This window comes from Heptranchias perlo, chromosome 18 (assembly GCF_035084215.1).
Source record: "Heptranchias perlo isolate sHepPer1 chromosome 18, sHepPer1.hap1, whole genome shotgun sequence".
NCBI classification, from domain to species: domain Eukaryota; kingdom Metazoa; phylum Chordata; class Chondrichthyes; order Hexanchiformes; family Hexanchidae; genus Heptranchias; species Heptranchias perlo.
Window position 1 is genome coordinate 19,654,262 of NC_090342.1, and position 25,314 is coordinate 19,679,575.

General features: G+C 40.5%; 1 protein-coding gene across 2 annotated transcripts in view; it reads left to right on the top strand.

Moving 5' to 3' along the window:
• The window catches only part of lin7a (lin-7 homolog A (C. elegans)), an 85,948-nt gene extending 66,489 nt beyond the window's left edge, over window positions 1-19,459 (top strand). The window contains exons 3-7 of one of the 2 annotated variants that reach the window (XM_067999466.1): window positions 1,537-1,608; window positions 1,681-1,752; window positions 8,808-9,017; window positions 10,274-10,489; window positions 16,594-19,459. In XM_067999466.1, the coding sequence (XP_067855567.1) occupies window positions 1,537-1,608; window positions 1,681-1,752; window positions 8,808-9,017; window positions 10,274-10,489 (570 nt within the window). In that variant the 3' untranslated portion in view covers window positions 16,594-19,459. The remainder of the gene's footprint in view (window positions 1-1,536; window positions 1,609-1,680; window positions 1,753-8,807; window positions 9,018-10,273; window positions 10,490-16,593) is intronic. The other variant, XM_067999467.1, reaches the window with a different exon arrangement.
• Window positions 19,460-25,314: the final 5,855 nt, after the last annotated feature.

A 25,314-nucleotide genomic window follows, 5' to 3' on the forward strand; every position in this document is an offset into this window, starting at 1 on the left:
GAAAACCATACACAGTATTCCAGGTGTGGTCTCTCCAAAGTCCTGTACAATTCCAGCAAGACTTCCTTACTCTTATTCTAACCCCCATGCAATAAAGGCTAACATGCCATTTGCCTTCCTAATTGCTTGCTGTACCTGTATGTTAACTTTTATCCTATTGTTGTGGTTTTAAGCAAGAGAGGGAGGCAGAACAGCACAAAAAATTAATCTTTTTAAGTACTTTGGGATCGTACAATATTCCTTATGGCACTTTTGTTACAAAAGTGGTCATCTCCCTGAGATCTAATAGTCATTTTGAGGAATCCTTAGAATGCAGGATTCTTTTAGTGGTGATTCAAACATTGTATGAGCAGCAATCTTATTTTTAAACTCTTTCACGGTTGCTGCAAAGATGCAAATTGCTAGATAAATTCAAACATACCTCTGTGTCAGTTCAAAACTCAACACTAAGCCACTGAGCATTTGTGCAAACACTGCAGCACAGAAAGTTGATTGGTCCTGATTTTTGAAAACAAACCATTGTGGTAAATGTAGAATGCTATATGTTTTGGACAAATGCTCACGTGACTGTTGCCTTATTCAATCTATTATAATGTTCCTACGAAGTTCACATATCTATAGAAATTATTAGATTTCATTTTTTAAAGTTCTTCAATGAGAACTTCATTAATGTACATGATATTCTTGCATTATTAATATTTTGTAGCCTGACCCATTTGGAAGATTTCATGAAGGGGGAAAAATAATCTACTTATTGCTTCGTTTTCAATTCTCTGCATAAAAAATTAATTTTTTAGTTAGGAAAAAATCATGCAAAATGAGTTTTGTGCAAAACAGTGACTTAAAGTAACAGGCATTGCTAGTGGAAACATCAATAGTCTGTTGTGAAGAGCCATGTAAATACTAGATAACAAAGTTTTCTTCCAGGCAAAAATCCAAATACAGTTTTTTACATATATTTAGAGCAGAGGGTATTTAACATCAACAATGATACAAATCAGCATCTAGAGCAGTACCATTCTTCCCCACTGGTGCTCTCACTCGCTCTGTGTTCCACCTTCCATTTCTTTCTTATTTTTTTCTTACTTTTATCTCTTTTTTTCAAAAAATTTTCTCATTCTCTCTTTTTTTCTCTTTCTCCTTTTTCTCAACTCTCATTCTTTTGTTCCTTCTCTCTCAATCTCTCTCTCTCTCAATCTCTCTCTGAAAATATCCCCCCCTCCCGAGTTTCCCTTGCATACCCAGAGATGAGAGGAGCCACTACTTCACTTTCCCACAGTCCTGAGTTTGTTCCACAGTCAAGTACAAATATGTTATGAAATAAATGTTTTTCACATGATGGAATCTGGTAGAGAGGGCATTAATACCCTAATTATTTACATATAAAGTCAAAAGTTCCCTAAATATAAATTGGGATAAATGACAATTTAAAAACAGAACAGCTCCATTAAGATATTTTTCAAGATCTTAAAAAGATCTGCACTGCATTGAGTTGTGAGTAATTTATTCTTCTCTGATTTGCCAATAATTTTTCAGGTTTATCAGTACATGCATGAAACAATAACCATCAGTGGCTGTCCAGAATTCAGAGCTCGTGCAACTGCCAAGGTATGATCTGTGGAAGTACTGGATGATGTGTTGTAATTGTGTATTTTAATTTTGTGTACATGTGTATTTCAGGTGTTCGAGAGTATATATGAGAATTTAGACATCAATGGCAGCCCAGAAGGTAGAGCCAGTGCTACTACCCAGGTAATATCATTAACGGGAGCTAGTATTCACGCTGATATTTTCTGATTAGATTAACAAATTCCTTTCATGATCAACTGTACTAACCTCCTTGCAATACAGCAGATACAATGCTGGACCAAAACTGAAATTAATGCATGATGACTTGCTGTCACAACAGGACTGTGAAAGTCATTTCACACCTTTTATTTAGATGCACCAAATTTAATCTGGTCACTTCTGGGCTCTCCAGACATTTCTTTAATAATCTTGTTATACTTCTGTAATCTTTAGCTTTTCTTTTTATACTTGTTGATTGTATAACTTGCTTACAAATATAATTGTTATTGAGAGAAAGACTACCAATAATTCTAATATACTATTTCTTTTTAAAGATTGTGTGATCTGAACATTTTCCCACATGAATGATTTATCACAAATAAAAGTTGAACTTAAATTTAGAGATTCAGGGGTACTTTTATACTGTCCATGAGTTGGGAGGTGCAGATTTTATTGTGGGAAATTTAGAGGAAAATCATTAATTAGTCATGATTAAAAATATTGAAATCATGGTCCAAACTGCCTTTATTAAGCTATATGTTTTGTATGAGCACAACAGTTTATTGTGTTGAGGGTGTTGCATTTGGTAGCAGCGGGTTCTGCGTCTTTCTAGGAGTTGTATCTGGCACTGCCTGTTGGGCCTGGTGCTTGGCAGTCAGGTTTGCTGGAGATATATTTGTTAGGGGTGTGGGATGCTGCCAGGTTTTAGTTTGGTTTGTTTGCCTTGTGTGAATGTTGGAGGGCCGAAGAAGTAATGGGTAAGTTTGCCAATGAGGCCAAGTTCAGCAGTTTTCTTGGTGACTTGGGTCCCTGTTTTAGTGGGGGGGGGGGGGGGCAATGCTGCGGAAACTGTAGGTTCCCCACATGTACTCCGGCTGTTGGTACTGGTTTTGCTTCCTGCCTGTTTCTTTCCCAGCATTATTTGTCCTTTTGAGTATTGAATCTGCTGAATAGATTTTGTGAGCTGCATGCTTTCTCTTTATAGCACCCAGGTGGGTTTTGTATTGAGTGGAAGCATTTTCTTTGAATCAGCTACATTGTTATTCTTTCTTGCTACTTCCTCTTTTGATCTCTTTTTCTCTCTTGTGCTCTTTCTCTTTTGCTCTGTTTTTTCTCTTTACTGCCTCTCCTGAGAGTCTGCGCTCTCTTTTTGCTCTCCTTGGCCTCCACTTCTGTTTCACTCCTTCATTTCTATTTAGTCTCTTTTTCATCACTTCTGATTATTTTCTCATCCCCTCCAATCCTTTTTACCTTCATTTCCTAACACGTGTGGAAACTGTGGGCATGGGGAGGTAGACAGTCAGTGAAGAAACCCACAGGCTATTGGAAGAGATGGAAATCATCAGGGGAGAGTTAAAGGAAGAAATAACTATTTTTTACTTATTCCTTAAAATACATCAAAGATCAAGAAGTCCTTCCATCTGCAATAAACTAATTGTGTCATAGGTAAGATTTGTGGGGGAGAAACACTTCAGGAGCAAATCAAAAGCATATACCTTCTCCTGAGGGATAATACTTGGCCATTCAGGAGGAGTTTTGCTTTCCTCTGTGTTCTTTAAAAAAAAGATATTAATAAAATCATGGGATGCCTGTGACAAAGGTACGATCATGTATAAATATATGTAAAATAACATCTTCAATAGACAATGGGGGGAAAGAAATTAGATAGGGCCTGTTATTGGGCGGGGGTAGTGCAATCCGCTATTACCCCACACCCAATGGCCCCTGCGCAGGCAGGATGAGACTTCCGTCAGGCCTGAGGACTTACCTGCAATCTGCATTGAAAATCAGCATTGAACAAGGATGTCATGCAATTTGCACTTTCCACCACCAGGGGGAGCTCCTATCTCTTAAAGGCAGGCTGACTCTTAAAAATCTCTTAAAGGTAGCTGGTACCTGTTCTATGCTGAAAATAAAAGACTGTTCTCTGCACAGAGTCTGAACGGAGATCAGACATCGCACATGTAAAACACAGATGCACTCCCATCCCTACGTTTACAAATTGATGAGTTACGTTAAAACATTGAATAAATCTATACTACTAAATCCCACATTGAACCATAGAAACCATAGAAAAGATGCAGTGCAGAAGGAGGCCATTTGGCCCTTCGTGTTCGCTCCAGCTCAAAGAACAACCAGGTTGTTGCTCATTCTAATCCCACCTTCCAGCACCCGGTCCGTAGCCCTGCAGCTTACAGCACTTTAGGTGCAGCTCCAGGTACTTTTTAAAAGAGTTGAGGGTCCCTACCTCTACCAGCAATTCGGGCAGCGAATTCCATACACCCACCACCCTCTGAGTAAAAATGTTTTTCCTCATGTCCCCTCTAATCCTTCTGCCAATCAGCTTAAATCTATGTCCTCTGGTTCTTGAACTCTCCGTTAGGGGAAACGGTACTTCCTGTCTACTCTATCTGGGCCCCTCATAATTTTGTACACCTCAATCAAGTTATCCCTCAGCCTCCTCTGCTCCAAGGAAAACAACCCCAGCCTATCCAATCTCTCCTCGTAGCTGCAATTTTCAAGCCCTGGCAACATTCTTGTAAATCTTCTCTGCACTCACTCCAGAGAAATTACGTCCTTCCTGTAATGTGGTGACCAGAACTGTGCACAATACTCCAGCTGTGGCCTTACCAGCGTTTTATACAGTTCCATCATTACATCCCTGCTTTTGTATTCTATACTTTGGCTAATAACAGAGAGCATTCCGTATGCCTTCTTCACAACCTTATCTACCTGTATTGCCACCTTCAGGGACCTGTGCATATGCACTCCAAGGTCTCTCACTTCCTTTACCCCTCTCAATATATTCCTGTTTACTGCATATTCCCTTTTACTGTTTGCACTCCCTAAGTGCATTACCTCATACTCTCATACTTCTCCGGGTTGAACTCCATTTGCCACTTTTCCGCCCACTCCACCAACCCATTGATATCTTCTTGGAGTCTATAGCTATCCTCTTCACTATCAACGACACGGCCAATTTTTGTGTTGTCTGCAAATTTGCCAATCATGCCCCCTACATTCAAGTCTAAATCATTAATATATACCACAAACAGCAAGGGACCCCAACACTGAGCCCTGTAGCACACCACTGGAAATGGATTTCCATTCGCAAAGACATCCATCGACTTTTACCCTTTGTTTCCTGTTACTGAGCCATTTTTGGATCCAATTCGCCACATTTCCCTGTATCCCATGGGCTTTTACCTTTCTGACTAGTCTGCCATGTGGGACCTTGTCAAATGCCTTACTAAAATCCATGTAGACAACATCCACTGCACTACCCTCATCAATCCTCCTTATCACTTCCTCAAAGAATTTAATCAGATTTGTAAGGCATGACCTTCCCTGAACAAATCCATGCTGACTATCCCTGATTAAACCATGCCTTTCCAAGTGACAGTTTATCCGATCTCTCATTATTGATTCTAATAGTTTGCCCACCACCGAGGTAAGACTGACCGGCCTATAATTGTTCGGCCTTTCCCTTGTACCCTTTTTAAACAATGGTACTATGTTTGCAGTCTTCCAGTCCTCCGGTACTTCCCCTGTATCTAGTGAGGATTGGAAAATGATCCTCAGAGCATCCGCTATTTCCTCCCTGGCTTTCTTCAATAGCCTAGGAAAAAATCCATCCAGCCCTGGTGACTTATCAACTTTCAAGGATTCCAGTCCCTCTAGTACTTCCTCTCTCGTTATGTTTACTTTATCCAATATTTCACACCTCTCCTCTTTAACTACTACGTCCGGATCATCCCTTTCCTTTGTGAATACGGAGACAAAATATTCATTTAAAACCCTACCCACATCCTCTGCTTCTACACAAGTTACCCTTATCATCCCTGATAGGTCCCACCTTTTCCTTAGCTATCCTCTTGTTCTTAATGTACTGATTAACGAAAATCCAAAGATGTTTTATCTTACTAGCCAATATTTTTTCATGCCCTCTCTTTGCTTTTCTTATTTCCTTTTTACATCATCCCTGTACTTTCTCTTCTCCTCTAGGTTTTTTGCAGTATTTAGTTTCCTGTGACAGTCATAAGCTTTCTTTTTCTGCTTTATCTTGCCCCGTATACTTCTAGGCAACCAGGGGACTCTAAATTTGTCAGTGCCACCCTTTTTCTTTGAGGGGACATGTCTGCATTGTACCGGTAGAATTTCATTTTTTAGTGCCTCCCAATGGCTTGCCACTGATTTCTCTTCAAGTAGTTGTGTCCGGTCCACTTCTGCCAAATCACCTCTTAGTTCTGTAAAATTTGCCTTCCCCCCAATTTAAAACATTTACTCCTGATTTAACTCTGTCCTTTTCCATAATAATGCTAAAACTGAATTCTGGTCACTATCCCCAATATGGTCACCCACTGTCACTTCACTCACTTGCCCATCTTTATTTCGCAGGACTAAATCTAGAATTGCATCCCGTCTTGTTGGGCTTGTCACGTACTGGCTAAAAAAGTTCTCCTGGACACCGATCAAGAATTTTGCACCCTCTATGCCCCTCACACTGTTTGAATCCCAGTTGATGTTAGGGTAGTTGAAGTCCCCTACTATTTTTGCCCTCTTATTTTTGCACTCAGAAATTTGCCTACATATTTGTTCTTCTATCTCCCGTTCACTATTCTTCGCATCCTTCAATCTGCGTGCTAGACCTCACCAATATGCCAATCTGAGTTGGTACCATGTCTGCGAGAGTGCATACACCAAGGTTCTCTGCTGATGCACTAGAGACCTTGGTGCAAGAGGTGGACAGAAGGAGGGACATCCTATATCCATGGTGGGGAGAGGGGGTGGGCAAGAGGCCCTCCAGACATATTCCCAAAAGGCAGTAGGAGGCAGCGGGGGACAAAGTCAATGCCAGGTGCACAGCACATGAACATGGATGCAGTGCAGGAAGAAGTCCAATGCTTTGACATGAGTGGTCAAGGTGAGTGACGTCTCCTACCAATTGCACCACTAGCCGCATCCACTGCTCCACGCACTACACCCCCCATCACCCACATACCAACAAACTCTTTCCATCTGTACTCAACTCTTCCAATCAGATGCTTCCTCTCACCCTCACACATTACCACTGTTGCAAGCCGCCCACCCACGACTCACAGGCCACACACACTGACAGCCATTCAACCATGAGAGACACATCACCCAGACACACGTCCCGCTTTTTTGCAGGAGAAGGTGGCGCATATCAGGAGGCAGCAAGTGGCATTTAGCCCCTCGAGCCTGTTCCGCCATTCAATGAGATCATGGTGGACCTGTGACCCAACTCCATATAGCCGCCTTAGCCCCATATCCTTTAATACCCTTGGTTCACAGAAATCTATCAATCTCAGATTTAGAATTCACAATTGAGCTAGCATCAACTGCCATTTGCAGAAGAGCGTTCCAAACTCCTCCCACCCTTTGTGTGTAGCAGCGTTTCCTAACTTCACTCCTGCACATCCTCGCTCTAAATGTTAGGCTATGTCCCCTAGTCCTAGTATTCAAGTCGATCTCCAAAAACAGTTATAAATGTCTCGGCGGCCAGAAGAAATAATCCAGCCACCAACCTGTAAATCCTGCATAGTCCCTTTAAATAGCTGTGGTGGGGGTCCTCCAGGCGCTCTTAAGACACGTTCAGACTACACGTTGAGTTGAGAGTTAAGTCCCAAAATTGTGTCTGTCACTTTAAATTAGCGTTGCACACTGATTGTATCCATTTTCTCCTTACTTTACATGCTTCCGGCGCTCGTTAACTGCGCCTGCGCTAACTCCTATACCAAGATGGTGTCCGGTGCACGTCACGCTTGAAATGTGCATGCGCAGCCAAGATGCCATCTTGGCACTTCCGGAGGCCAAATAGCCCTGAAACAATGGGCGCTACACAGCCCAATTTAGCGCCCAATATCTTTTACCTCTAGAATTGAAATTCATGTGGGTGAAGTGTATTACAGATTGAGTAGAGTAATCATATGTTATGTTTACACTCTTAGGCTAATTCTTTCTTTGTGTCTTCCTTGAAGTCCCAAACTGACCTTGATCTTTAAACAAATTTTGAAACAAACTTGCTGTGGTACCATATCTTTAGCCACCTCTACTGACCCATTGTACCAACAACCCTAGAAAATGTTCTCCCCATTTTTCTCCACTGATGCCAACTTCAATTACCACCAGGCCCAATCTAAGATGGGACAAATTTGTCACTTAGTCACCTCACATGGTGTCGTCAGTGCAAAGCAGGGAACTGAAAAATATGGGTTGGACTATGAATACATTGAGTGTTCTATTTGATGTAAAGACAGGCCGCATGCTATTGACCTGCTGGCCATTGAAACTGTATCTTGTCCAGCTCTTGCAAAGCTGTCAATGCTTTTAAACAATGTACAACCTGAACTTCTCTTGGAACAAAACTCCTTGATGACTCAGACATTTAAGATGTAATGAATTTATCCATAAACTCACACTCCTGAACACTTGCCATTAACTGAAAACACACATTTTGATTGGGCTGAAGTTTATATAGCAGGTATCCAGAGTCCCTTAGAACACCAACAATAGGTTTCTGCATCCTGGCTCATCTACAGATTAAAGAAATAGCCTGCGTCTCAGCCAGCTGAACTACGGTCTCCATTTTGTGATTTGGTCAAGGAAAGTCGACGTACATCTTGACTATAGTTGTTTCAAAACTGTATAGTATAAAAGACAGAAATATTTTTCTCTATTTGATACTAGACAAAAACTGCACTCATCACAAACCTCAAGTTTAAATGTACTGTGCTGATCAGTGTTGTTGCTATTTTTTGTACTCATTCTAATATACATATCTCTTTTTGTAGCATGATTGTGCAAAGTGAACACTTCATTTTACAAATATAAAATTATGGCAATATATAGAGATGAAAATGAAGTAGGTTTTGCATTAAGTGCATTTCATTACCTATCTCTAATGGCATTAACAATGAATTGCCAATAGTTAATAGCAATATTTGATTTTAATTCTGTGGATTTTAACTTCAGAATTTTTTTCTTCTTTGACGTAGGCCACTGTTGCTGCTTTTGCTGCAAGTGAAGGCCATTCTCATCCTCGCGTAGTGGAGTTACCAAAAACTGAAGAAGGCCTCGGCTTTAATGTGATGGGTGGAAAGGAACAAAATTCACCAATCTACATCTCTCGTATTATTCCTGGAGGTGTTGCGGATAGACATGGGGGCCTAAAGCGTGGTGACCAATTGCTTTCGGTCAATGGCGTGGTAAGTCAATGAGCTAATCAATCTGAAAGTAGGTATTTACTCTTGAGTATTGAGTGTTTTCAGAACAATTTCAAAATATGTTCAATCTCTTTTATACTTATTATTTGCTATGCAGTTTGATTCATCAGTAAATGTTATTAGATTACAAAAAGTACCCACTCTTCTATTATAATTTAGGAATAGTGTGAATAGCAAGGCTCAGCAGACATCTATGGAACTCTATTCATCAGTAGTCCTCCAACAAGAATTTCTATTCCATTTAATTATTACCTACTGCTTTCTGTTGCTATGACAATTTTCACTCAATTAATTAATTTGCTGTTCATTCTATGAGCTACAATACTCTTGCATCGTATTTATCTTTTTTAATTCAAAATTACCTGAAACTTACAGCTTCATTACATCGAGCAAAAATGATAGCTGGCATTTAACATAACACATCGGCTGGAGTGTGTCATAGGAAAGAAACACAGTTGATATTAAAGCTGAAAGTTGTGGGTAAGGCCATTCTGTAATCCAGGGGCCAATGGTTTACTTCAAAAGTCCAAAAAGTGCAGTCCACACTTCTGAACTGTTGTACTCTTAGAGCTAAATTTTTTGAAGTGTAACAAAACAAGGACCAAAAACAATATAAATTCTGTAATTTTTCAGCAATAACTAGTAATAGGAATCTGCTCTAAAATTCAGCCATGGTAACTTTTTTTCTAGCACATTAGTTCATGCTGAAAACATTGTGGCATGTAATGTTAAAATATTGTTTGAAACCTTTCACTGGTTTTAACTTCATTTCACAAATGAATGAAAGCAAAAGAGAGTTTTTATTTTGGTGCATTGAGGTTAATATGATGAATTAAATTACTGGCCTATTCCTATTTTCAGAACTCCAGGATGTGCTTTTCATCTCAGTGAATCAAATTTTCTTTAGCTTCCTGTTGGTTTTACACTAAATGTATATAATGGTACCATATGACTGAAATAAGAAGTTGTTTTATGAGGAGCTGTGAATATCATTTTTTTAAATATATCTATTTACCAATATGGAGCAATCATTCTTTTCCAGAGGAAATTTACATGTCTGTGTGTGTTTCAGGACCATAGTTGAAATTAAATGACTTTTTCTCTCCTCACCCCCACCCCCCAACATTGTAGAAAGTTGAGGCTATGAATTCTATAGATATAATTATAAATTTACTATGTTACACTTATTGGCACATAACATTTACATGGCCTTTGCTTTATACTTATCTCATTTTTAGAGCGTGGAAGGGGAACACCATGAAAAGGCAGTCGAATTACTAAAGGCTGCTCAGAACAGTGTGAAACTGGTAGTTCGTTACACGCCTAAGGTGCTGGAGGAAATGGAAGCGAGATTTGAGAAGCTGCGAACTGCCCGACGCAGACAGCAGCAGCAACTTCTGCTCCAACAGCAACAGCAGCAGCAGCAGCAAGTTCAACAAAATCATATGTCATAGGTGAGAGTATTCATTTTTATTTCAAGGGAAGCATTCAACTTCTATATATAGATGAATTGGGCATAGGGAGCATCTAACAGATTCAAATGTGACACCAAATGGTAATCAATGCATCATTTATTAATAGTTAAATCAAACATGTAAAGGTATCAAATATTAGACAACAAAGACCAAAACAATATTATCCCATTTGATCTCTGGGTAGAATTTGTAATTAAGTCGGAGACATGGTCATTTCAAGTTTTCCAACAGTGAGGTAGTCTTCAGACAGCGACTTGTTCTTCTGACAGTGGTATCATCATCAGACACTGAGGTGTCCTTCTGACAGCTGGGCAGACTTCACTGATTCCTGTCCCCTGAGCTCAAAAGACGTTGGGTTTTTATGCCACCCCTCCAGGCAGGAAACTCACACCATATATGGAACAATATTTATAAGACCCATAAAGATTAACAAAGTTGTTTTTCAAAGAATTCAAGTTGGTCCACTTATTTTAACATTACTCATCTAACCATAAGACCCTTTTCAAAGTTGTTATTCAAGGTGGCCGGTTTGTTTGACCACACTTGTCTAGCTATCTCGTCATTGTTCTGGTCTTATTGCTATATTTGGGTTATCGTACCGCTTTTTGGGTCATTGTTCCTCTTTTACCACGTAGCTGCCTTGCCACACAATGAGGGTAACAAGGGTCAGTCACTAGTCAAAGGTTAACAGTTTACAATTCAGCAAAATAAACTGCACACTCAGGAAAATATGTAGCATAGCCTGCAGAGCTTGATGGTTAGTAGCATTAAGAAAAAGATGCCAATTTTTCCCTATTTCCAATATTCTTACAAGCATGATCTTAACATTTGCTGACAAATGGCAAGAAGGACTATAGAGGATGTCAGGAGAATGTAAGACATGTTAGGGGAATGATCAAACATAAGCCGGATGTATTTAATGTGGCCAAATGAGGGGTAACTCATTTTGGGAGGAAGCTATAAAAGAAAGTATGCACTCAATGGAATGACACCGAAAGATTTGGATGAGCTTAGAGACCTAGGGGTTCAAGTACATCATTCTGTGTAAGTGTGAATGCACATAAATAAAGTCATAAAAAGGCTGTTAGCATTTTGTGTTTAAAAATGGGACATAAAGTACAAGAGTAAAGAAGCAATGACAGATTTGCACAAGGCAATGTTTCGGCTGCAGTTATAGTTTGGTGCATGCAGTTTTGGGGTTCTGTCTATTCCTCTGCTGCCTACACAACATGGTGTCTCTCCCTCTTTCATCTCACCATCCTTCAATATGTTCTTTCTCTTTGTCTCTGCAGAGACATAAAGCTAGTGTGTGCTAAGCCTGGAGTGATTGGAGGCCATGGAGTGGAGGCTGGGACTGCAATCTGTCAGCAGTCCTCAATATCTACGGATAGGTGTCAAAAATATAACATTAAAAAAACTCACTTGTACATCGCCTTTAATTTAGCAAAACATCCGAAGGTGTTTCACAAAAAGGAGGGAGAGGGAAATCGGACACCAAGCAAGAAATTAGGATAAGGGTCACGAGAAGTGACTGAAGGTGAAATCAGTTAAGTTTTGAGGAGATTTTGGAAGGTGAAGAGCGAAGAACCAAAGCTGACAGGTTTCAGAAGATAATTCCAGAGTACAGAGCCATGATGGCTGAAGGCTCTGGCACCATGGCCTTTAACCACTCCAGGCTTAGCACACTAGCTTTATGCCTCTGGAGAGACAAAGAGAAAGAACATATTGAAGGAAGGTGAGATGAGAGAGGGTGGCTGTACCTCACCACCACCTCTCTCGACCCCTCCACTGTCTCTCACTTGTCATACTGCTTGTCTGGTACTGGATGAGCAAAAATTTCCTCCAACTAAATATTGGGAAGACCGAAACCATTGTCTTTGGCCCCCGCCGCAAACTCCATTCCCTAGCCATCGACCCCATCCCTCTCCCTGGCCACTGTCTAAGGCTGAACCAGACCGTTTGCAACCTTGGCATGCCATTTGACCCTGAGATGAGCTTCTGTCCACATATCCGCTCCATCACCAGGACCGCCTACTTCCACCTCCGTAACATTGCCCGTCTCAGCCCCTGTCTCAGTTCATCTGCTGTTTAAACCCTCAGCTATGCCTTTGTTACCTCTAGGCTCGACTATTCCAATGCACTCCTGGCTGGCCTCCCATCTTCCATCCTCCATAAACTTGAGCTCATCCAAAACTTTGCTGCCCGTATCCTAACTCGTACCAAATCCCGTTCTCCTATCACCCCTGTACTCGCTGACCTACATTGGCTCCTGGTTCGGGAACGTCTTGATTTTAAAATTATTATCCTTGTTTTCAAATCCCTCCGTGGCCTCGCCCCTCCCAACTCTAATCTCCTCCAGCCCTACAATCCTCTGAAATCTCTGTGCTCCTCCAATTCTGGCCTCTTGCACATCCCCGATTTTAATTGCTCCACCATTGGTGGCCGTGCCTTCAGCTGCCTAGGCCCTAAGCTCTGGAATTCCCTCCCTAAACGTCTCTGCCTCTCTACCCCTCTCTCCTCCTTGAAGACACTCCTTAAAATCCTTTGACCAAGATTTTGGTCATCTGTCCTAATATCTCCTTATGTGGCTCGGTGTCAAATTTTGTTTAGTAACGCTCCTGTGAAGAACTTTGGGATGTTTTGCTGCATTAAAGGCGCTATATAAATGCAAGTTGTTGCTTTTGTTGAGAGGGATGTGTATTATTGCTCAGAAACGAGCAAAGGATACAAGCTAGGATGTAGGGCTGAAGAAAATTGCAGAGATAGGGTGGAGGGAGAGATGAGGGAGATCAGCAAGTGCAGGGGTAATAGGTGAGCAGACATAATGCAGGACAGGATGCAGTAAGTGGACAAGTTGGAGGTTTTTTGGAGTTCAGCAAGGTGACAAGGAGAGCATGGGAGAAGTTGAGCCTAAAGATAACAAAAGCATGGTTAAGGTTTCAGCAGTGGTGAATGGTAAGATAGAGACAACGGCTGTTGACGTTTTGGAGGTGAAAATGGTCTGTCTCAGCAATAGATCAGGTATGAAGGGTTGAGCAGAACACCCAAGATTGTGCACTTTCTGGTTCAGTCTGAGTGAGCAGCCCAGGAGGGGAATGAAGTTGGCAGCCAAGGCGTAGGTTTCTGGCAAGAAACAAACAGGATGGCTTTGGCCTTGCAACAAGATCAGACCCAAAGTTATTTTAGATATTCTGCATATATCGAGTCGAGATGTATTCATCAAATTAACAGCATGGACCAATTCTGTTACATGCCTGAAAATTCCAATAACTGCTAAATTTCTCTCTCTCAAACTCATGTAGGCTTTGATTTTTTAAAACGCTTTTGAATTGCTTCCTTTACAATGAACTATGATGCTTTTTGACACTGGATTTCTTGCTAATAAGTTTATAATTTCCAGGCTCATACTTCAGAGCATTCTTCAAAATTGAGTCATTTACCAACATATTTAATGAGCTTAAAAAAAATCAGTCACTGCTCCTTTCACCTCTACCCTCATTTGTTAATGAATAATCAAGCAGTGCAGTATTTCAATGACCAGTTCATCTGTTTATTGCATTAACTCTGATATCTCATACCATTCCAACTACTAGGAAATAAAAACCACTGCTTTCTATTGTTAAAAGTGTTTAAAAACCCAATCAAGTTTATTCAAATTTCTTTACACCATATCACTACTTGCAATGTCAAAATGGACTGTTAAATGGAACATTTCTAGTCAGAGATATTAGAATATATGCTATAAAGGTGCCCTGGAAGTCAGCCAAATGTGTCATTCTCAGAATAATTTAGCTTGAATACAAATTCAGAATATACATAAAAGATTAAATATAAATATAAATCCTGCAAACAATAAAGATCCCAGTACCAATCTCAGCTGGTCAAGTTGTACAGTGACAAACAACTTTAATTGGTATTCGGTGCATTTAATATTTGTCAAGTCAGTTGAGCAGAATCATACGGTATGTGCTATAAATGCTAAACTAAGTGTTGTACTAATTGAATAATTTTGCAGCACATTATTAAAAGCATATGTAAATCAAAAGTAATTTGTAACTTATTTTGCTAGAAGTTAGTAACGTTTTATTTTCTGAAATGCTGCATAAGACAGCTCATAAGTTAGATGATATAAATTACTTTATTTTATATTCAGTATTTAATATTTTTTCCAGCTGATGCTAATTATTACAATTAACACTGAAGAAAATATGAATTTTATGATTTTTAAATTTGGTTTTTTTTGTTAATATTTTTAATGTAGAGTACTAAATGCAGTTAAAGATTAGCAATTTGACAAGTAGGAATTAAAACTTTCACTGTTTAATTGGATCAAACGTAGCACCATTTTACAAAGCCTTGCAAAATTATTATGACTTCAGTGACTGTTTCCATGGTGAGGCCAATGCAACAGTATTAATGAGGAACATTAAAAACATTTGAACGGAGCAAGAACAGAAGAAGAAGTGTGGAATTTAATGGTCATTTTAATTAGATTCTACAGTATGCACACAACAGGGATTATTGAGAAACAAAGCAAAGTCTTTTTTAAGAATATAACAACTTAATAGAGAGGAGTTTTTGGAAAGTTGTAACACATAATTATTATTTTCAATTATTCATGCACAGAGTACTTGGCACAGTGGTGGGTTCAGAATCTGTGTTATTTAACATTTAAGATGAGGGTTCCAATCCAGCTCAGACAGATAGGATGACCATCTCCTCTCTGAGACAGCTCAGGTTTTAGTGGGGACGTCCACAGCATGAAACGTTTTACAATCCAGCGCTAATTATCACTAAGAGTTGCACCATAACACAAAGTGGAAATAGGATGCTGATTGTGAGAAAGACGAAAGGGTACTTTTCTAAAGTTGGATTTCTTATCCAGTTGACCCATGTACAATATATCAATCATACTGGATCACTGTCAAGACAGTGGAAGCTAACATGTTTATATTTAGTAAGTGTTTTGTTGGCTTTGGAATACTTAATACTGACATTGAGTGTGAAAACTGTTCCACTCAGCAGCAATGACATCTCTCACATTGAATACAAAAAAAGATTTTCTAAACAGAAATGAAAGCACATAGTGTCAGCCTTGGCTCAGTGATAGAACCCTCACCTGAGTCAGAAGATCGTGGATTCATGCCCCACTCCAGAGACTTGAGCACATTATTCAAGCTGACATGTCAGTGCAGTACTGAGGGCGTACTGTATTTTCGGAGGTGCTGTCTTTCAGATGAAACATTAAACCGAGGTCCCATCTGCCCCCTCAAGTGGATGTAAAAGATCCCATGGAAGAATAGAAGGGAAGTTCTCCTGGTGTCCTGGCCAATATTTATCCCTCATCGAACATCACACAGATGATCTGATCATGTATCTCATTGCTATGCGCAAATTGGCTGCCACGTTTCCCTACATCACAACAGTGACTACATTTCAAAAATACTTCATTGGCTGTAAAGTGCTTTGGGACATCCTGAGGTCATGAAAGGGACTATATAAATGTGAGTCCTTTCTTCTTTTCCTTTATTATATGTGGTAGGAACACAAAATGGCTTCAACAACCGAGGGAGGGATGGAGAAATCAGCCAAACTCCCCACTTCTGCTCATTGCACCCAATTGGAAACTGACTGATCGGATTGGTCCCCTGTTTCACAGCCTGCCAGATTTTACTTTCCATTGACTTCAATGGCTAAAATGACCCCCCCTTCCCCTCCCCCATGATCCTAACAGGACGCTGAATGTATATGGATGTCGGGTGAAGATAGAATCGGGCTTGGCCGTGATGCCGTCCACGGTCAAGAAGTTTGCTAACCATTGTTCACATGTGACCAAAGGCCACTTAAACTGCTGGCATATGTGCAGGAGTGATCACCATCATTGAAGGAGGAAAAGAACTACTAAATTTGTGTCATAAATTTAAGCATTGTTACATTACTTTGGAGATAAGTTGTACTGATAATGTAGATTGTTTTAATAAAAATTAAATTAAGACATCTTAGGATCCTAGAAAATAAGATTTGACTTGGTTACAATTTCATCTGGTTGAAATAATCTTTTTTTTAAAAAACTGCTCTTTCAGATTCTTCAAGAAGAAACTTTCAGGCAGCAAGTTTGGAATGAAAACTGTCCTGGTTACAGTTATTTGCCAACTCAGAAGACTGTGTTTCGATTGGTGGTATTGCTGTGGGTGGGGGAGAAAACCCTAAAGATAGATCATTTGTGATGATTGTAGATAAATCATTCAAACCCCAGATACTGTGTACATCATACTGTAAATGATTGTGAAGTTTTAGCTAAGCTTATTGTAGCTTAGATCAAAATGGCACAAGGTTTTTTGAAAAGTAATAGAACATAAGTATTAAGAATCATAGTGTTACAAATTAGGATTTTCCTTTTAAATGAGAGATTGTATTTCAGCACTCCCTAATATACAGAGTCTGGACAGACAGCTGTTCACTATTTTGAAGACATCCACATTGGCTCTTGTCAATTTTTGTCTAGAATATAATTGCATTGTTATACAAATAAGCTTTTTTCAAATGGTACTTATAAAAGGAACATTAAAGAAATAATCAGATTTTAAAATCTTGATTCTTTTTCTAATAGACAATTTAAAATTTTATTTTTCCAATCAGTTTCTTTTTTTAAATTAAAACCTTGTGCCTAATCATAAAAGCCAAGTTATAGTTATCTTTGTGAAAAATGTTCTGGCATATAATTTTAATGCTGTTTTAGGGAATAATGATTTAATGTATTGAATGACTAGATAAAATGAGGCCAAGTTGTTTCTGGTTACGCAGCCTACTGCATTGCACTCCTACCAACCCTTTTTCTCAATTGAAAGAGGTGAAATGCAAGTGATGGAAAGCTGATAAATGAGATTCCGTCCATTCGTCATTATTATCATCACTACCATCTTCATCTGAACCCCGCCTCTATTTCCTCCTGCCCCATCTCACCCCACCCAAATTCCAGTGACTGCCAGTGGTTACTGTGTCGTGAAGTTTGGGCTACAGGAAAAAAAATCTAGAGAATGAACACATGACCCTTTGGTGAAATTTCTATCATTGGTAGATTCATAATGGAAAGTTTACTTACCCAGTGGTACCATGCGAGGAACTGATCCAGAAAATCATCTATCTGCTCAGAACCATCTATCAATGGTTCCTGAAGTAAAAGAACATTATTTACAAAGAATATTTAAAACCAGTGATGAAGAACTTCACCATGTACAGAAATAATAGATGGCTCCACACATAGATATTCTGCTACTGACAGCATAATGAATTTGCTGTTCTTTACTAAAATGGCAGCTGCACAGATTCAGCTGAACTAGCATTCCCCAGCTGCATTCCCTTTTCTTTTACTTCTCTATCTGTGAGCTACTAATTGAGAACTAACTAGATGCTTATGGTGAGAAATTGCATTCCTGTTCAACTTAATGATTTCAATTAAAGGCTCACACTAACGTGCAAGTGACATCTTCAGTGGAAGTTTTCGTTACCCAACCTTTTTGTTGATTAGCTGATGCCTCGTTCTGCACTTTTTTCTAAATTACTGAAACTCTTCAATTTTGATATGAAAATCTCTCATAGCGCACTTGATGCTACTGTATCTGAAACAAAATTAAATCTACAAGGATAAGTAGCCAAATAAAGAGAAAAGCCTACAAGGACTTCTGATATGTCAGGATAGACATCCACTCATTTAATGTAAAATATTTTGGTAATTGCATTAATTCTAGCTATCAGTTAATACTTGCAGCTAGTTCTTTGCACCATACTTCAAAGAGAAAATCAAGCCCTCCCTTCCCCCCCACCCAGCACAAACCCACGTATGAGGGCCAATGCAGTCCTCACACAGCCGGACCACCCCCAGCTCTGACTTAACCCAAATGTTAGCCCCTGTAGCATTGTAACTACAGGGAGGAGAAAACAATAATGGCAAATTTGTTCTAGTATAGTGTCTGTTGTAAAGATGTGGCTGTGTTTTTGCACGGTGCTGCAATGAAGCAGAAAAGCTTCACACATTCATAAAATATATCTGTGCAGAATCTACAAAAAAGTGGCTGTATTAATTATCTACATTGCTGTTTATTTGGTCTGATTTTATATTTCATTTGGAATGCAACTGTAAATAGGAATTATTCCATTTTATGTTATAAAGATGAACAATTTGTGTTCCAATCTTTTTCATTTGCTTTTCTGCTCCAAAAGTGGGCTTAATCAGAAACGAATGTTTCTGGCCTGAAGGAATGTTCAGTCTTTTAATGTGTATGTGGAAGATTATAGTCTTACTGCTGTTTCATGTGATTTGTGATGTCTTTGATGCACACTTGCTGTTAAGTATCTCAAAACTTGAGGTCCAATTTTGTAGTGTTTTTAGTATTTCGATTTCAGGTTATGATAAAACTTTGGATTGTTTACACAAATAATGTATTTATTTCCTAAAAACTATAGTAGAAACCCTGGTAGTTCTGGTAGTATGCTTGTGCCTGTATTCCAACTTGGCAAGATTCCAGTTTCTTTTTTGAGTTATCGTATATGGTTAGGAATTTCACTGCACAGTGTATTACTGCATTTTTTTAAATGTATGTCAGCAGCAGCACTTGGTAACATAGAATTAATTTTAAATTGTGCTTAAGATCCCATCAATAATGCTGACCCAACAAATAAGCAATACCATTAAGACAGCCCAATGCCTTGCTGTGCTGCATTGTGGACTGGCAGACCTAGGTTTAAATCACCGAGAATTCTGCAACACCTCCAGGCCAATTTCTGTCTCAACTCTAGACCAAATTCTGCAGCATGAGAATGTAGTTTCTGAAGCATGTCTCTCCAGTGTTTGAGGATATCTCTCTTTTAATATTTTTAAAATACTGTATGGAACAGTACTAAGCTGATATTTATTTAGAAAAATTGTGCACTTTAAAATGATTGAAAAGAGTTTTCTGTGCTTAGTCTCTTGATTCTGAGAATAGCTCCCACTTAACATCTGTCTGATACCTTGCAAAAGACTTTTGAGCCTGGAATTGTTTGCACCAGTGAAAATGAAGCTCATGGGAGCTATTTAAATATTCAAGGTTCTTAAAGGAATAGATAACTTGACTCCTGATGATATGTCCAAGATTACCACAAGTTCTAGAACAAAGAAACATGGGTTTAAGCTTAGATGAAGGAAGGTGTCCATATAGTTTGAATTGAACCACTTTGTGCAGCAAGTGATGAATGTGTGAAACTGAGCTGCCCAGGGAGGCAGTGGAAAATTAGTGGAGAATCACATAGGTATTTGAGGGTGTGGGTGGTTGGGAATGATTAGTTTTTAGGACTGGCTAAATGGACTGCAGTCTTTTTTTGGTCCTGTACTTTCCTATGTTCTTAGTCAGGTGAGAATGCTAGGTATTAGGTGTTAAGTGGTAGGTAACCAATACCTGGCTGCTGTTCAAAATTGTAATGATGTGGAGATGCCGGTGATGGACTGGGGTGGACAAATGTAAGGAATCTTACAACACCAGGTTATAGTCCAACAATTTTATTTTAAAATCACAAGCTTTCGGAGATTATCCCCTTCGTCAGGTGAATGAGTGAAAGATTCTCAAATCGCATATCTTATATTAGGCTGGGACAGCATCACACCAATCAAAAGGTGTCGTTGTTGTTCAAACAGGCCAGTCACAGAGAACAGCACGTCCCAGTACACTGGATATACATTGTGTCAATTATACAGACAGAAAGAAAGAGACCCAAATGGCAGAGAGAGAGAGAGAGAATATTAAAACACATAACTTTTTTTTCCCTTTTTGCTGGTGGGGTTACGTGTAGCGTGACATGAACCCAAGATCCCGGTTGAGGCCGTCCTCATGGGTGCGGAACTTGGCTATCAATTTCTGCTCGACGATTTTGCGTTGTCGTGTGTCTTGAAGGCCGCCTTGGAGAACGCTTACCCGAAGATCGGTGGCTGAATGTCCTTGACTGCTGAAGTGTTCCCCGACTGGGAGGGAACCCTCCTGTCTGGTGATTGTTGCGCGGTGTCCGTTCATCCGCTGTCGCAGTGTCTGCATGGTCTCGCCAATGTACCATGCTCCGAGGCATCCTTTCCTGCAACGTATGAGGTAGACAACGTTGGCCGAGTCACAGGAGTATGAACCATGTACCTGGTGGGTGGTGTCCTCTCGTGTGATGGTGGTATCCATGTCGATGATCTGGCATGTCTTGCAGAGGTTGCCGTGGCAGGGTTGTGTGGTGTCGTGTTACTGTTCTCCTGAAAGCTGGGTAATTTGCTGCGAACGATGGTCTGTTTGAGGTTGGGTGGCTGTTTGAAGGCGAGTAGTGGAGGCGTGGGGATGGCCTTAGCGAGGTGTTCGTCATCATCGATGACATGTTGAAGGCTGCGGAGAACATGGTGTAGTTTCTCCGCTCCGGGGAAGTACTGGACGACGAAGGGTACTCTGTTGGTTGCGTCCCGTGTTTGTCTTCTGAGGAGGTCTATGCGATTCTTCGCTGTGGCCCGTCAGAACTGTCAATCGACAAGTCAAGTGTCATATCCCGTTCTTACAAGGGCGTCTTTCAGCGTCTGTAGGTGTCCATCGCGTTTCTGCTCGTCTGAGCAGATCCTGTGTATTCGTAGGGCCTGTCCATAGGGGATGGCGTCTTTGACGTGGTTGGGGTGGAAGCTGGAAAAGTGGAGCATCGTGAGGTTGTCCGTGGGCTTGCGGTAGAGTGAGGCGCTGAGGTGCCCGTCTTTGATGGAGATTTATGTGTCCAAGAAAGAAACCGATTCTTTCACCTACAGACGCTGAAAGACGCCCTCGTAAGAACGGGATATGACGCTCGACTTGTCGATCGACAGTTCCGACGGGCCACAGCGAAGAATCGCATAGACCTCCTCAGAAGACAAACACGGGACGCAACCAACAGAGTACCCTTCGTCGTCCAGTACTTCCCCGGAGCGGAGAAACTACACCATGTTCTCCGCAGCCTTCAACATGTCATCGATGACGACGAACACCTTGCTAAGGCCATCCCCACGCCTCCACTACTTGCCTTCAAACAGCCACCCAACCTCAAACAGACCATCGTTCGCAGCTAATTACCCAGCTTTCAGGAGAACAGCGTCCACGACACCACACAACCCTGCCATGGCAACCTCTGCAAGACATGCCAGATCATCGACACGGATACCACCATCACACGAGAGGACACCACCCACCAGGTACATGGTTCATACTCCTGTGACTCGGCCAACGTTGTCTACCTCATACGTTGCAGGAAAGGATGCCCCGGAGCATGGTACATTGGTGAGACCATGCAGACACTGCGACAACGGATGAACGGACACCGCGCAACAATCGCCAGACAGGAGGGTTCCCTCCCAGTCAGGGAACACTTTAGCAGTCAAGGACATTCAACCACTGATCTTCGGGTCAGCGTTCTCCAAGGCGGCCTTCGAGACACACGACAACGCAAAATCGTCGAGCAGAAGTTGATAGCCAAGTTCCGCACCCATGAGGACGGCCTCAACCAGGATCTTGGGTTCATGTCACGCTACACGTAACCCCACCAGCAAAAAGGGAAAAAAAAGTTATGTGTTTTAATATTCTCTCTCTCTCTCTCTGCCATTTGGGTCTCTTTCTTTCTGTCTGTGTAATTGACACAATGTATATCCAGTGTACTGGGATGTGCTGTTCTCCGTGACTGGCCTATTTGAACAACAACGACACCTTTTGATTGGTGTGATGCTGTCCCAGCCTAATATAAGCAATTTGAGAATCTTTCACTCATTCACCTGACGAAGGGGATAATCTCTGAAAGCTTGTGATTTTAAAATAAAATTGTTGGACTATAACCTGGTGTTGTAAGATTCCTTACATCAGAATTGTAATGGCATAGGTTGACACTGATTTTCTAATTCTCATACATTTTGCACCTTGCACACATACCTGCTAAACTGGATTCGGAGCTTCCACGCAGCCAGTTGATTGTGGGTCTGAGGTCAGTGGATTTATATAATCCCCGTGCATTTCATACCATACATACTTCAGCTGCAGATCAACTGTGCAGGGTGTGAAATGTGTAGAGATTAAGGAACTGCATATCAGTGGAGAATAGAAAACCGATGTTGCATGATACCATTCAGAATCAGAACAAGGTATTAGTTTAGGTTTCAGTACAGTTACAATGGGAAAGACTAATCAGGGAAGGGAAATAAGGATTTTTTAAAAAGCTGGCAGGGGAGAAATTCTACAGCAGCTGAATAGGGTTGCCAACTCTGGTTGAAGGCTTGCTCATGTGACATTTGTTCACATGACATTGCCTGCAGTTTGCAGCTGTTATTCCATTTATCTTCTAAACGTTGGGGCCCCCTGTAGTTGAGTCTCTTTGCACAGAACCAAACCCAGTAAAAGTTAGTGTCGTCAAGAGGAGGGGAAAAGGGAGAGAATAGGAAAAGAAAACAATGCAAATTTGAGGCCTCAGGCTCTGTAGTCATGAACAGAATCAAATAGCTATCTTAATTGAAATTGTACATCTGTGACACTTTTGGACAGGATTCTTGGGCTTCTGATATGCAGCGCCTGTCCAAAGACAGGATTTCTTTTTAAACTAATTGTTTTTATGTATCGAAGGTTCCTGCTACTTCTGTCCCAGTCAGTATACCAATCAAAATGCCCCAGTGCCCCTGACAATTCATTTCTTGTTACTGATCATTTTGGGGATATGTTCAGGTAGCTCGGTGAAGGCATTTCAGACACCAACAGCTTAGGGGGTGGAAGATCCTACTTGGGGATGGGGTGTGGCTATATGATCCTGTCATGCTCCAGCTCGGGTTGGGTGAACTCCAATGGTGGGGCTGTTTCAGGTGGCAGTGTTCCCAAACTGATTGCACCTCATTATCAGCTTCTCCTCGTTCAGAGTGACCAGGACACGGTGCCAACCGTCCCTCACCAAAACTTCCAACAGTTCACTTCCTTGCACTCTGCTGCTACCACCATCTTTGTTGCATTCTTAAAATGCGGGTCAAATCGGGCGGGGTGTAAAACGGGCTGTAACTACTCCCTCCCCCTCCCTCTGTCTTAGTGCCAACATATTTTTCCGCTAAGATCATGTTTGAGGTGGAGCAAAAAAAGAAAAGTTGGCAAGTTAGACAAAAATTTCCACCCACTGCTGCTCTGAGCCAAGGGAGTGTTTGGACATTGGATCAGTGGGGCGAGGGGTCAAACTTAAGCTGTTTCAAAAGAAAAAGTTTTGATCATCATGTGACCTGGGGCTCCATGAATTAGTCCAAAGAAAAGTTACATTCCCTAGAGTTTTTTAAAAATCGGATCGGATTCTGAACTTTGGTTACAGCATGACAGTGAGGTGTGTGTCAGCTTAAAATTAATCAAAGAAAACCAAAATGTTACTGACAAAATAGAGAAAAGCCAGAGAAATTAATATATTAATATTAAATGTCAGCTATTTTGTTTCATTGGCTATTAAAGCAATAATGAATAGTGTGTATCGGAGGGGGAACTATACAGGCATTAAATGCATTTACTGTTTCAGTTCTGCTCTGACTTTAATCTTTTTATAGTAAACTATGATTTTTGTCAGTGTTTTTATTATATGTTTGCTCATATCAAATTGAATTCTACATTAAAATAAGCTGTTCCCTTTGGGAGAATGAGGACATTTTAAAGTGCATGTGGATGATTATAAAATGTATGAATACTTATGCAATATGTAGTTTTTGATACATGTAGCAAACCAATTCCAAACTAGTACTGATCGTATGATGCAAATACATTTCATGCCAATCTCATTAGTATACACCAGAAAGTAAAATTGGGCGTAAACATGCGGAATTAGTGGCAAGTTGCAGCGAGGGAAACCGGGTATCTGGGACCTGAGTAAACAGGGCAAGCAACTGTGTGTATCTCCTTTTTCAGTGCCAGAAAGGTTGATTGGCAGTAATTAATAGTTATCATGTCATTAAAAGGGTACTTAGACTAGAAGGGACAAGACTATGTGTGGCGAGTTTAATTCATATCTACTGTGCAAATTCAGCGACTTCACGCCATCCAGTGCAATTGAATGGTGAGTCAAACAGCGAGATGCCGTTTCACGAAACTAAAGGCGGAACGACGCAACTCGAACAGCAACATTTTGGATTTTTGAGTTTAACCGCGCATGTGGCCTTTGCCTGAAGTTGCTGTACCATTTGTGCATAAATAATGGAAAGTGCCATTAGCCTCACTGTTATTTCGACAGTAAAATCTGGGCCAAAGTTTCATGCCATCTAACTATCATTCATGTACATTAGGCACAGCATGTTTAAGAACATGCAATCATAATAGCTTTTTAATATGACTTATACTGATGCCATAAAAATTCATTAAAAGAAACAGAAAATCTCACTAAAGATAAATAAAACAATCGCAATGAAACACAAGAAAAAAGATTTTGCTTCCTGCTGCGCCTAAAATTATGGGCTTAATTTTACAGGAAATTCATGTGTACATCTCTTTAGCCTGGGGGGTGGATACATTATAATGAGCCGAAATGCATTTTGGCACAGGGACTGATGGACCATCATTAAAGAACAAAGAAATTTGGGCGTAGTATGATTACTTGCGCCTGAGTTTCCTCAATCTTTTACTCCGGGTATTTGCTTCCGCTCCCTGATTACACATCTCTGGATGCAAATACACAGGATATTCTACCACACCGCCACCACCCCGCAATGATTTTTCTCCCAGCTTGCTTGCAGCAGTGCCCGGGAGATAAATCTTTCATTTTGAGAGACTCTCTGATCAGATGAACAG